Source organism: Octodon degus, unplaced genomic scaffold (assembly GCF_000260255.1).
Source record: "Octodon degus isolate 3935 unplaced genomic scaffold, OctDeg1.0 scaffold00080, whole genome shotgun sequence".
NCBI classification, from domain to species: Eukaryota; Metazoa; Chordata; class Mammalia; order Rodentia; family Octodontidae; genus Octodon; species Octodon degus.
The window spans coordinates 110,698-125,598 of NW_004524656.1; the positions used below are offsets into that span (position 1 = coordinate 110,698).

Sequence of the window (14,901 nt, forward strand, 5' to 3'; positions counted from 1 at the left end):
TGATCCATCCTGTATTCCACTACCACTATCTTCTCCCAAATTTTAGGCCCCCACCACTAAGACACTATGACATACCAGGAAATGAATATAAATTAAGGATTTATTACAAAAAGCAAAATGTTAGATCCTTGTTGTCACTGATTCAAGAAAACAAAGCCATGAGCTCCAGGTGAAGCTGAGGTTAGGACACTGGTACATGGTGAAGGTCAAATCCAGGCTCAGGAGCGGGCTGACAGACACTGATTCACAACCTCCAGCAGGTGAGTGTTCTCCAAGGCAGCTGCCACCCGCTCCTTATCTGCAAGCTGTTTGTTCACTGCATGCTCCGAGGCATGGGTCCCTGGAGTAATGTGCACATCCATCTTGAAACGCTGGGGAAGGGAGCGCAGGAGCTTGACTTTGATGGACAGGCCAATAAGGGTGGCCATGCTGCAGTGTGGAATGGTGGGTGTAAAGGCCACGGCCACTGTGCTGTCAGGATCACTAACCTGAACCCTAACTTGCTCTACTACGTTCAATTCTTCTAGTGTCAGCGGATGCTCCGGGTCATTGATAGAGCGAATAAGATCAAAAATCTCGCGCGCGTCTATGCTGTCCGGAACCTGCTCGTCCTCCTCGCCCGCCATCACAGGCCGCTCCCCAGAACGCTCATAGTTGAGGGGGTTAGCGTTCTCCAGAAGCCCACCACCTCCACCGCCGCCTCTGCCTCCACCGCCGCCAAAGCCCACCATCCCTGCGAAAAAATTTTCAAGAATGTTTTAAAATTAATTTACTAAAGTTAATTGTATTAAAATTTTTATCTGTTTTTCTTAGATCAGGACAGCTAAAGGAAGTAAGTCTGAGTGCTCTCTCCATAAGTAAATGATGTGCTTGACATGATGGATATGGTAATTACATTTATTTAACAGCACATTGTAGACATATAATTTCTGAAAAAAAATTAAAGTTTTATTTGTATTAAACGTACTTTGATTTAAATAATTTTTATTTGGTTTTACAAAAATAAAAACTGAATTTTGTAGAAGTAATGTGCCATAAAAGGAAATGTATATGTATTATACATTTCTATAATTATTTCATTTAAACATTATGCTCTAAGACCTGGACTGAGCTCCAGGCAGAATAGGCACTAATGCAGAATGAACTGTTCACAACATACAGTGAATGTTTTCAGTCACCCTGTAACCGAATTGTCAGTCATAGTTCTGTGGCATAGTGTACCTCTACTTTGCCTCGGAGCACCAACAGCCCTTGAGGTATGCTTATTCTAAGTTAGCATTCTAATCTCATTCTCTCATCAATAAGCATATATAACTGGAAAAAAAAATTTGTCAAGGAACCAGGGAGGGAAGGGAGAACAGTAATTCATATAATGAAAGAGATACTAAATGGTTTGAACCCAAAGTCCACTTGGACTCATGATACCTGAGAGGACTTAGTAAGCCATTTTTTTTTTTTCTGAGTTGCATAAGTACTATCATTTATAGCATTAGTTCTGTAGCATGGCAGCTATTTTTCTCAAAAAAATTAAGTTATCATTCACTTTGGTTTATTAGTGTCTATGATCTAAGTAACCATCTTTTCCTATTTTAGGTATACTGGCAAAATGATAAAGTGGATCTGTACATTGAGGGGCAGACCCTGAAATTTTGCTCACCATGAGAGAACTCAAGATGAAGCCTTTTGCAAACAGGAAGAATTATCTCTCCTAGTTTTTAATCTCATTTTAATAGAGGTCCAACTTAGAGAAAAAACAATAAGTAAAGTAGTAATAGAGGAAGAATTAAAAAAAAACTAATTTCAGAAATTATATGTCTACTATGTGCAGTTAAAGAAATGTAATTAACATCATATCAGACACATCATTTACTTGCAGAGAGACCACTCAAATATTTCTTCTTGCTCTTTTAAAAAGTTAAAATAAATCTAAGAAAATCAAATGAAATAGATTTCTCACTAGAAAGAAGAAAATAGAGTAGTTCTCCTACTCATTCCATTTGAACATTAGAATTAGCAATTTTGCAACCTATTTTTATTCCTTTGGGAAAAAATTTCTTTGGAAATTGAGGTGAAAAGTGATTATCGCTGAATTTTATCTCATTTAAAGATGAACCCTCAAAAATTCCCTAAGGAAATAGGAAATTTTAATAAATCCATGAGGCGTTCATCTCCTTTAGGACAGAAAGAAAGCTTACCTTGTGTCATTTGTATTATCCTGAGAAATTCTGACTCTGTCCTAAGGAAATAAGAAGTTTTAATAAATCCATGGGCTTAATTCTTCTTCATGTACCCATGAAATAAGATATTATAAGATGCAAATTTTTGTAATCTTTACTATAGCAAGAATAAATCTATTGAATATTTCTTTTCAAACTGCACATATTTCATGGCTGACTCTTGTCAGTCCTACATCTAGTTAGGAACAACTTCCTAGTACACATTTTAGTTATATTGTTTAATTAGTGACAAATATGGTTGGTTCATTTCCTGTGGTAAGGGTCTCTTCTCATCTCTTCATACCAAGCACATAATTAATTATTAGAGTAGATCTCATATCCAATTGATAAGGATGTTCATGAGGAAGAAAAATAGGGCTTGTGAGAATGAAAGATAAAGAAAATGAAGAGCTAAACTATGTTCTGTGAGTCAAATGACAGTCCCATCCAAACAGGTCTGATCCAGATCATTGTCTGCCACTTGTCTTTCTTTCTCTCCCCTCTAGAATGACCTCATTTTCTTCATATCACTTTAAGAATTGCTTGTATGAAGATAATTTTCTCATTCATTTTGCTGGCCTTGTCCTCTCCAGCTTCCCACAACCACAGTGACTACCACTACAACCACCACCATCACACTTTTCCTTTTTCATAAATTTCTATAGCATGAAAAATATAAACTTCTATGAGTAGGGCAAGTTCCTTCCATTAAAAAACTCATGGCTTGGAAGCAGACTCATCAAAATAAACCTATAGGCAAATTCAATACTCTATGGAAAAGTCTACAATGGAGTAAAAATCATGGGAGCACAGGGGGAAGAATGGAATTTAAAACATGGGAAAGTAGCCATGGCTTCATCAGGAAAGTATGTAAATGGAGCCCTGAGTACAGTAGGGCTTCATCTGGTTGAAAAGAGCTGTCATGGCAGTGGGGTGGGGAAGGTGAACACCTTGATCTGCACCTTCATTTGCCTTTCAGTGTGTAAAGAAGTGTTGCATTATCCTCATTCTTCATATTAACAATGGTGAATTCATCAATGTTCTCAACTAATTTCTATCAATATCTTCCAGTTTTTTGTTAATGGCAAGATCACTGTCCTAGTTTCAAAGATCCAAAAATCTGATCATTTTGTATTTTTTCTTCCTGTTTTATATGTCATGTGAGGGCTTCCTGTATCTCCTAAATCATAGTCACTTTATTATTCCCTTATTATATGGGCCTTCTGCTGACTACTGTCTCAGGACTCTCTTTGACTCTGATTCCACACCTCTTCTCAAGCCCTTTTAGTTCTGAAAATTTCATAGTGAAATCACTGTCTTCATGATTTATCTTTTCAAACCTTATAGTTTATTAGTAAAGCTTTATCCCAGGGATAATACATGCTTGTTTGTATTCTTTTCAGTGCGCAGCACAGCCATGCCTATGAAGATCCTCACATGTTGTACACTTGCATTCAATAGATATACAGATAATAGGATAGAAATTCTTCAATAAATAGAATTTCCATATGGTCCATCAATTTCAGTTCTGAAAATATACGCAAAATAATTGAAACCAGGGTTTCAGAGTCTCGTGTACTAATCTGTCCTTTAAAGTTAAGAGTTGGAAGCAACCCTAATGTCAAATCATGGAAGACTAGTTATCCAAAATATGTAATATACTTATAGTGGGATAAAATTCAGCCTTTATTTTTTAAATTTAGTTTAATTTAATTTTGAAGAGTAAAAACTAGAAAAACAAATAGAAAAATGACAGAACAGGGTAACATAAAAATATACATGTTATAGATTTTCAAAATAAGAATAGCTAATTAACAATGGTTGTTATATTATCTACTTCTAATGTCAAATCTGTTGCTCAGATGAACAGATATAGTTATGCAAAATTGGACAAGCAATTGAATATTACTGCGTGCTTCCAGGAAATTTTAATTTTTTTCCTTGTCTTTTAAAAATAATTAAAGAGAGTATAATAATTGATAACACATTAGAAACAATACACATGTAGAGATTAGAGGTATTCAACTAGGTGTCTTGTATTACACATTGCTGTCCTTGATTTCTTTGCTCAGATCACAGATATCATATAGAATTATGATATCTGTGAAAATTGTAAACATTAACCACTATTTTAAAAAAAACTGATGGAAATTATTTATGCAATCATATCGGCCTTTAAAATGAAAATTTTCTTTGTGGCATGGATGAACCTGAAAGAGATTACATGAGGTGAAATAAGTTAGCTATAGAAAAATAAATACTGTAAAATTCCTCTTGTATGATGCATTTAAATAGTAAAATATATAAAAGTAGAAAATAGAAGTAGCTTTCAAGGCGATGCAGTCTATGGCCATACCATCCTGAATGTTTCCAGTCTCATCTGACCTCAGAGAAGGGGGTCAGAAGTACTCAGAGGTTGTTCAATAGTACAAAGTTTAATAATATAACATCAATTTCCAGAGATCAGCTGTACAACTCTAGTGTCTAGAGTTAACAATATATTATTGAGGGCTGAAAATTTGTTGAAACAATAAACTTCCCATTAAATATTGTTAGTAGGTGAAATCAACAGCAAACAAACCAAAGTCATGCAAGAAAAAATTTGGAAGTGATAAATATGCTTACTACTCTGATTGTTTTGGCGTTAAAAATGAGCACTATGTGTAGGTCTAAACATAGCAACATTTATTCATTAATTAGATATTCTTTTTTATGCTAATTATACATCAATAATCATGATAACATGAATGCATGATCCAAATAAAGAGTTCCATGTAGATAAATGGATGAAAGTAGAGACTGTTTTGGTAAGAGAAATAAATCAGACCCACCTGTGCAAACATCATATTGTCTCACTAGTGTGAGATCCTGAAAGAATACAAAAAATCTGAAAGGTAAAATAGATACTGTGAAAGGGAAAGAATTTGTTCAATGGGAAGTAAAAACCAGGATGAGAAAGAGGACAAAAGAGTTTTATATAATATTTTCAAATAGCTATAACACATGATATAATTATTTATTTAATGTATAGAATATATGAATTTATTTACTCAGGATAATTCTAGAACTATAGTATGCAGTGTATTAATCCTGTGTTCTGTGGACCCTTAAATTGCTAATGGTTCAAACAGAGATGATTAGTAATCATAAATAAATGTCAGATTTTTTCAGAAAGTGTGAGAAAACATAAATAAATCAATATTTTTATAATACAATTTGAAATAAAAATATTCCAGATGAACTGGTTAGATACAACATATTAAAATTTTAAAATGAACTTTGCTGTTTGCTTTTACTGGTTTAATATGATTACTAGAAAGGTTACCTCTGTGGCTCATATTTGTGGCTTAGGTTGTATTTATACTAGACATCTCCACTCGATGAGCACGGGGTAGGAGGAAATAACTATTCTATGAGTTTCTTCCATTCACATCTTTCAAGAAAATATCTATAGGAATATTTCTAAGGGATTTTGTTTTAGTTTCTGAGAACTCATACTTTATTTTTAACTTATTCATAAAATATTTACGTATATAAATATGTGACTGGTATATGATATGGTTTTTTCCTAAGAAGAAATAATGTTTCTAATGAGTTCAGAAAAATATAAGGAAATTTTAGGATGATTATTGGAGTTAATTGAGAATAAGCTTTATTAAACTGGTTTTTCAAATGCGACACTTAGGATTTTGCAGTTATAACTTATCAAAGAAGAGGAGATTGACATTTCCAATCCAGTGATGTGAGCAGAGGCCAAACTAGCAGGTGGTGTTAGAAGGGAAAAGCCCAAGACTAGGTTGATTCTGATCTGTATGTGCCCATGTATAGGGAATTGTAATTCTTATATGCCTGGTTTCACTAATCTCATTTTATTGTAAAATGCTAGTGTTGACACTGTTGTGGATGAGCACTGAAGGAGAGGCATACTCTTTAACCTGTAGCATCTGGGGATTCAGGACACGGGAGATTATTCCTTCATGGAATTGGAGAGTAGGAAATCTCTAGTGTAGAGAAATGATATGTGTGGAACATGGAGTCTCTAGAGAGATGCTGTGATGATCACAAGTCAGATGTAAACACGATGCCAGGTTTTTGTGTGAGGCTCTGCCTCTGGGTACTAAACAGCTATTTCAGATTTCCAAACATGAGATTTAATATTCTGTATCTATGACTAGGTTGTTCTTTCCATATTGAAGAGATCATTTTCTTCCATTTCAGTTGGAGTGGACTTGTTGGCAGTAGGCCAGAGAGATGAACCCTTCATATTTCTCCCTGGAGTAGCCTCAAGACCATTCCACAGTGGTGTAGATGTCTTGATGCCATCAACACTTCAGGTGCCCAAGAATTCTGACGGGGCTATTTTTGCTCATAGCATAGAATTGTTGTTCAAAATATTTGTCACAGAGAAAAATAAGGACCAGCATCAGATTCTCGAGAAGGAAAATCTGTGAGTATCCTAATGTAACACGTCTCGGAAGATTTCTTTCACTCTAACCAATGGCATGAAGGACTCTGAGCACCACCAGTCCTTTTACTGAAGACAGCACTGAGTCTTCCCATTATAGAATCTGCAGTGAGGTGGGGGGATGGACAGTGGAGTGAAAGTTCCAGTAGCTGGGAAATGAGACAGAACGTTGGTCTCCTGTGAATTTTCTAGGTGAGGAGATCTAAACTTCTTAGGATTTCAGCTCTTTGGCCTTGGGCAAGGTCTAACATCTATGCTAATATGGACCAGCCATTTCTGAAGTAGGAACAACTACCTCTTCAGAGCCCAGGGCTAAAGGAAAGAGCACAGGACATTAAATATGAACATAGGAAACACCTGTGAGCAAATCTTGAGGGTGTTTGAATGCACTTTTAATCTACAGCTAATAACACATGTGTTTTTTGTTCTTAATGTGTATTAGGACTATACTATATGAAATGGAAATACAATGAGGGAAGGAGATTGTCTTCATGAACAAAGTGATAATCTAGCAGGAGAGATGGCACTAAATATCTAATTACATGAAAGCCTCCTTGTATCTGACCCTCTAACAATAGTCTTTTTTTTTTTTTTTCTCATTGTTTTTGTAAGTCTTAGTCAACCTTGGAAGTCTCAGCCATCTGAAAACCCAAACTTTTTTTTTTTTTTTGAATTTTAGTGCAGGGTCTATAGGGACTATAGGATCTCACTACACCGATCGGACCTGTAGTGATTCTCTTGTTTTCAGCTTTCCACGTGCTGGGATTACAGGCCCGTGCCACCATGCCCAGTCTCAATCGCTATCTCAGTGCCTCTGGGGGCAGGACCAGCAGGGCTGGCCAGGGATCACACCTTCAACCCTAGTATCTGCCTAAACAGTTGATTTAATCTACTGAGCTATCTGGCCGTCCCACAAAATCCCAAACTTTTAACTTCCTTGCCAAGCATTTTCCTGTATCCCTCATTTTATTTTTTATTTTTTGTATAGGGTCTCACTATGCAGTTCAGTCTCTCAGTGATCCTACTGTTTTCAGTTTCCCCAGCAGCTGGGATTACAGGGATGCACCATCACACCCAGACTCCATCACCAGCTCAGCGGGCCTGGCACAGCATGTACTGGGTATTGAACCTCAGTCTCTGAACTTGCCTATGTAGGAACTTAGTCTGCTAAGCTGTCTCCCCAGCCTTTGTATCCTTCTTTTTAAACTTGACTTCTTTCTCTGTACTTTTTCCTTTTTTGCACCCTTCACTCTGCCCAGACTCTTATTTCATCTCTCTTCCCTTGTTGCATTCCAGGTTTTAACACTATCCATCTTTGGGATTTATGCACCCTTACCCATTCTTACACTGTCCTTCTATTCCCTCCCCCATCTCTGAACCTGATGCTCACCTTGAGCCTTAGATAACATTCCAGCTTCAATCTGCTCCTCATCCTACTAGTCATACTCAAGTTTAATCTTCTCCCTGTCGATAGACCTCATTCTGTCAATCACCACACCCACCAGACTTACACCATCTTTGAACTTCACATCTTTTCTTGCTGCTCCCATGAGCCTTACACAATGCTGACCATCACTTACCTGAGGTTCTGACCTACATCACCTCGTAGGCCCACCCATCTGAGTGAAAGCTAGGGACTTTAGATTTAGGGGCATGTGACACCTGAGGTTGTACAAATGCTAACATTCAGTATTATAATATTATGAAACAGATGTGCAGGTAAAAATATCAACTCCATTAAAGTTATTCCAAATTATTATGTTTGATGTTTATTCTTTCTTTAAATTCTAAAGCTCCCAGAAGCTCTATGTAGACTTCAATTGCTCATACTTCTCACTTTCAAGCTCTCCAGAATTACCCTTTGATGCTGCAGTTTGCAAAAAACAGACATTGCATCATATCCACCATCTGAAAGGGCACTTGTGTGCCGACATTGATGGGTGAGAAGAGACTCATACAAGCTCAGTTTTCCTTTCACTGGCTCTTCTTTCCTCTTCCTAGATGAACTCCCACAGAAGAATGATGGACAAAAATTACTCATTGGTGACAGAATTTATCCTGGAGGGCTTAAATGACAGGCCAGAACTCCAACTGCCTCTCTTCTTCATATTCCTGGGGATCTATGTGGTTACTGTGGTGGCCAACCTGAGCTTGATTACAATAATCTCACTAAATGCACACCTCCACACCCCCATGTATTACTTCCTTTTGAATCTGTCTTTTGTAGATATATGTTATTCTTCTGTATTTACTCCTAAAATGTTAATGAACTTTATATTGGAGAAAAACACTATCTCCTATACTGGGTGTTTGACTCAGCTGTATTTCTTTTGCTTTTTTGTCATCACAGAATGTTACACACTGACAGCAATGGCTTATGATCGCTATGTTGCCATTTGCAAGCCACTGCTATATAATGTTATATTGTCTCCTCAGAGCTGTGCTCTGTTTGTATTTGCAGCCTATGTGATGGGATGTTGGGGTTCCCTGGCCCACACTCTCTGTATGGCAAGACTGACTTTCTGTGATGCCAATATCATCAACCATTATTTGTGTGACATCCTCCCTGTGCTCCAGCTTTCCTGCACCAGCACCTACGACAATGAGGTGGTAGTCTTTGTTCTAGTCGGCATGAACATCTTGGTGTCTACAAGCACCACTTTTATCTCCTATGGTTTTATCATCTCCAACATCCTTCATATCAGCTCCACACAGGGGAGAATAAAAGCCTTCAACACCTGCAGCTCCCACATAATGACTGTTTCTCTTTTCTTTGGGGCAGCATCATTCATGTACCTCCAACCTTCTGACATAGAGTCCATGGACCAGGGAAAAGTGGCCTCTGTCTTTTACACAAATGTGGGGCCAATGCTGAACCCCTTGATCTATAGCTTGAGGAACAAGGATGTCAAACTTGCTCTGAAGAAGACTCTCAGAAGAAAAATATTTTCTTGAGTAGCAATAAGGAAATCATGCAAGAAAATTTTAAGATTTTATCAGGATTTCTTCATGACTAGATATTAACATTAATCAAATAGAATCCATGTGGTGTTTTAATTCAGAGTCCTTTTTTATTTAAGATATTTCTAAGCCAGATGTGGTGGAGCACACCTGTACTCTCAAAAGTCTGGGAAGCTGAGGAAGGAGAACTGCAAGTTTGAGGTCCTCCTGGACAGCTTAGTGGCTTATTAAAACTCTATTCAATAAAAGGGAGGCTGCAGCTCAGTGTGAATGACCTGTCTGCAGTTCTTAGTAATAGCATCACACACACACACACACACACACACACACACACACACACACAATACTTTTCAATTAGCCTTCCTTCTTCCCTTAGCTTTTATACGAGTAATTATATAATCGCAATATTAATGAAGTATTACTTTATTATTTGCTATGTGGAAATGTATCTATCTCTTGGACAAATAGAGGCTGTAAGTAAATAATATCACAAAGTATCTATCTATCCACATACCTCTCTAATATGCTGATGACAGCCTGATTCTGCCAGGTGCAGTTTATCTGTCAAAAACAGCATTCCATATTTGCTCATGAAAGTAAAAATAGTGACTTTCTTCTTTCATTCTTTGCTTTTGTAAACAGTTGCATAATGTGCATTAATTTCTATGAGAGCTTATCATTGCTAGAGCAGAAGTGTAAAATGGCAGGGAAAGCATACCTGTATTGAAAGGAAACATCTTCTACAAAACTGCCTTTTACAATTTGGTCTCAATGAACCTATGCAGCAACAAGCTATTTTTTTCTTTATGATGTTATGACTTTTCTACCACCCATTGGTGTAGTTTACACTGAGGGAAAATTATTTGTCTAATGGTCTTAACCAATCATGAGCATCTGGAGAAATGGACTATCTCTCTGCACGTTTGTGTGCTGCTGTCTGACAGACTTTTTATTCTGAAGTCATTCCAAAATTAATGTTATGAATATTGTAGTGTAAAAAGAGCTGTTATGTTGCTGAATTTTTTAAATACAAAATTAATTTTTTTTCTTTGCAAAATGCAACATATGAATATTATAATTAATATAAAATAGAAGAATTAAAAGGCTTATAAAATCATTGTAATGTTTATTTTTGTATCTAATCCAAATAAGTCTCTCATTTTAATTTTTCAGAAAGCCAGCACATATCATAGACATATATTTTTATTTTTATGTGTTTAGGATATGAATCTTCAGAAATCATTTTCAAGTTGTTACAGATGTGTAGTTTGAGGTACAGATTGAATAGGTTGAAGTGTTTGTTCAATTTCTGGCAACAAATATTGACTCCGATAAATAATGACAACATGATAGATAACTACCATGTGTCCCAGAGTTTGGTTTGAAATAAAAACTAGATTTTCAAATGGTATGCATAATGCTTTCGACACCATAGGAGCAGTTACGCAGAGGAAGAAAGAGCAAGAAACTTCTCTGAGGTTAAGTAAAAAAGAAATTTAAAAGTAATGGAACAGTAGTACTTCAATGACACTAAAAATTTTCAGTTTTCACTCTAGGGTGACAATAAGCTTTTTTCCCTAAAAGACTTTTTTTTTTTTTTAAAAATCAGACAGAAGAAAATTATTTTGAAAGGCTATCCTAGAAGTCCTAAAACTTCTAGGTTCATTATTCAAGATACTGATTTTTTATTAGTTTTACTAAATTCATCTTATATTTGTTTAAAAGCTAATCATCTGTTATAGATTATGACAACTCTTTAGCTACACTGAGTTGGCATGATATAATGCTATAACTTGGACTAACATGTCTACCAAAAGGCTCACATGTTAGGAAGGTGTTTGGATCACAGGGGTGCTATACCCATCAATGGGCTAATCATCCATTGATGGGTTCAGTAGCAGAATGTGGTATCAGGACGGGGGGCTTGATTGGAAGTGGGTCATGGGGACTGTGGCCCACAGGATGTGTTCTTGTCGACTTCTCCCTTCTCTCTGTTTTCTGGGCTGCCAATACCTGTTTTCCAACACCTTTTCCTTTACCACATACCTCTGCTCTTTATTTCTTAAAGCTGGCTGATCATGGACAGAAAGCAGAAATAAAAAACAAAAACTTCCTCTCTTTCTTTAAGTTGTGAATATTTGATATTTTCCTCAGAGACCAAAAAGTGACTAAGATATAAGATAACATGAAAAAATTAATAATCAAAATCAACAGCATGTATGTATACTTGAAGGCAATGTCATGATGAATACTGCCTTTCACTATTTTGTCTCTATCAAAACAACATTCTCTCCTAGAGCAGTACTTCTGGATTCTCCGCTAGAAAATTTCCTTCTATATTCCTGACAGCTTTCACATCTGTGTCCTTACTTTATGCCTTTATTTCTTTGCAATTCTCTTGTCCCTTTATTTTAGAAATAAGCCTGGCATGCCTAAAAATTCAAAACTACTCTAGAAACTCAGGATAAATAAGGCTGCAGGGGATTCCCTCATAATAAATAAATACATAAATGAATAAATAAATAACAATCATGCATTATGAGTGATAAGAATTGTGTACATCAAAGACAAATGTTAAACATTCACTGATTTCTATTAGCACAGTATAGATCTATAAAAGGTTAATGTGGAGGTTGGGGAGATGGCTCAGTGGAATAAGCGCTTCCCTGGCAAGCGCAAGGGCCTAAGTTCAGTCCCCAGTTTCGCCAAAAAAAAAAAGCTACTGTGGAACATGGAGTGGATTATTGGATGCTGAAGGGTTTTTTTTTAGTTTCTAACTGGAAAGGAATAAACAACTGTTTGTCTTTTCACCTTCTTCTTTTAGACCACTAGTCACTCTAAAAGAAGCATTCATCACACCTCTGTAGAGAGAAGTGAGCCTGGTGATCACATCACAAACTTCATCATGTATTTGAATGCACCACAAAACACATTTTTTGAAGATATGGTAGCACAATCACCAAAAGTGTGTTTTAAAATATATGTGCCTCTTCTCCCAAGTTCAGAATGGAGAAGAGAGTGAGGTAATGTATTCTGCTCTTAAATATCTACAGTGCCTTCATGATTGATGGTGAAATAGGGCAGCTTCTGAAGACCCAGCAGCTTCGTATGTTCACTGTAGGCTACATTCTCATTCACAAACCATTCACCATATAGAATGAATGTCCCTATGTCCTTCACAGCTAAGGACGTAGGGTCAGGAGTGAGGGACGAGACAGAAAACCATGGAGTGCAAAATAGTAAATGTGCTGGTAGCTTTAAGCAGTCATTTACTAAATACAAATAAAATATAATAATTGAGGGGACCGGGGAGATGGCTCAGTAAAATAAGTGCTTTCCTGGCAAGCACAAGGGCCTGAGTTCAATCCCAGTTCCACAAACAACAACAAGAAAAACAAACAACAACAACAACAAAAAAAAAACCCAAAAAATTTATTTGCCAGACAGCAACATGCAAACATTAGCAGGCTTAGATTAGACTTCAAATAATCTATGACCCTTGAATTCTTTGAGAACACAGTATATTACTTTACACTGTGATTCAAAGAGACATGGTAGAATACAAAAGTGACTTCTAAAAAAGAAATATAATGTAATTTTCAATTGAGAAGAGTAGAAAGAAGTTGCAGACAGTATGTCTAATGCTATAAAATGAAGAATACTGGAAAAAAGCTGAACAAAAAGCATAATGTATGTAAAGGAAAATACTACAAGTCAATTCAAATATATAATTAACAATAATCGGCTGGTGAGATAGCTCAGAGGTCTAAAGCTTCTATTTTACAAGTCTAGGTATGTGCAGGGACCACAGTTTGATTCCCCAGAACGGTGTATCATACCAGCCCTGACCCCAGGGCTGGGTTGAGCCTGCAAAAACAAAACAAAACGGAACAAATAACAGTAACAAATGCAAAGAACCAACACTATTATTCAAAAGAGGAGAATTGTGATTAAGAGCTGAAAAATTTCCAGTCCTTACCCCAGTACAGCTATGTGCTGTTTAGAAGTGTCAACTTCAAAATGGAGGGACAAAGAAAAGTTGAAAATAAAGGTATGGATATGAAATTTCAGGCAACAGCCTTCTAAAGCAAACTGACGTAACCAGGATAATACAAAGTAAAATACACCTTAAATATGATAATTCAAGATAAATAAACCACTACTTAATAATATAATCATAAGGTATAATAACTTCAAATATGTAAACATATCAATAAAATCACAAAATGTATAATACAAAAATGCCAGAATTCAAGAACATACCAAATATTCTAGAAACATCATATAGAATTCTGTCCTACCACTCCCAGAAATTAACGTATAAGGACTGTTTTAAAAAGGAGACAATTTGAGCAATAAAATTCATAGACTAGACCTACATATCACACAGAGCCTTGGATTCCACAATGGAGCACATCAACCTCTCAAGCATGCAAGAATTATACTTCAAAATTTACTGATGGAGTAAGTTTTAGATTCAGTCTCCACAAGTAATGCAAAAAACCCTACAACGTAAAGATTGTGTTCACTGACTACTATGCATTAATATTACTAATAAAAATTAAAAGTTCATTACTTCTTTAGATTTGATATTTTATGAAATATGTTCAAGTATTTTGTAGGGCAAGAAACAAATTCAAAATGAAAATTAGAACATATTTAGAAAATAATGACCATTAAAACACATATACCAAATTCAAAAGATATTATTAAAGTAGCATTTATGGAGAAATTATGGCATTTAGTTAATTAAATTTTAAGAAAAAAAAGCATTTTGAAATTAATTTATTGAGGGTATAATGCACACATTGAGGTGTGGATTTAAAGGATGCCATGCTAACAACAACGTGAATAATATAATATAAAATTTAATAGCAAAAAGTAGAGATAATAATGTAGTAAGAAAATGATCAGAAAGAAGATAAAACCAAGAGATTGTTAATTAAGTGATTAATAAAGTAAAAAGAAATGTTTTGGTAAAAAGCAACTAATTTTTTTATATTTAATTTAATTTTATTTTTGAGAGAAGAAACAAAAGCAAAAAAAAAAAAAAATCCAGAAACATAGATATAAACAGGGTACCATACAGCAGTATGCTCATTAGGGACTGGGGAAATAGCTCAGTAGAATAAGTGCTAGCCTGGCAAGCGCAGGGGCCTGAGTTCAATCTCTGGTTCCGTCAAAAACAAACAAACAAACAAGAAATGTATGTTGGGCTGGAGAGATGGCTCAGTGGTCTAAAGCACCTATTTAGAACAA

General features: G+C 35.9%; 1 protein-coding gene and 1 pseudogene across 2 annotated transcripts; one reads left to right on the forward strand and one right to left on the reverse strand.

Annotated features, from left to right (window-relative positions):
* Window positions 1-77: 77 nt before the first annotated feature.
* Window positions 78-731, reverse strand: LOC101585074 (annotated as a pseudogene). Its single transcript, XR_001117189.1, has one exon. The product of XR_001117189.1 is annotated as a mitotic spindle-associated MMXD complex subunit MIP18 pseudogene (transcript).
* A 7,951-nt stretch (window positions 732-8,682) lies between these two features.
* Window positions 8,683-9,636, forward strand: LOC101568580 (olfactory receptor 8B3-like). The gene has a single exon (XM_004636380.1). The coding sequence runs from the start codon at window positions 8,683-8,685 to the stop codon at window positions 9,634-9,636; it is 954 nt and encodes a 317-aa protein (XP_004636437.1).
* Window positions 9,637-14,901: the final 5,265 nt, after the last annotated feature.

Bases quoted from the DNA above. Each gene is read 5' to 3' on its own strand.
- LOC101568580 (XM_004636380.1), top strand. From the start codon at position 8,683: ATGAACTCCCACAGAAGAATGATGGACAAAAATTACTCATTGGTGACA.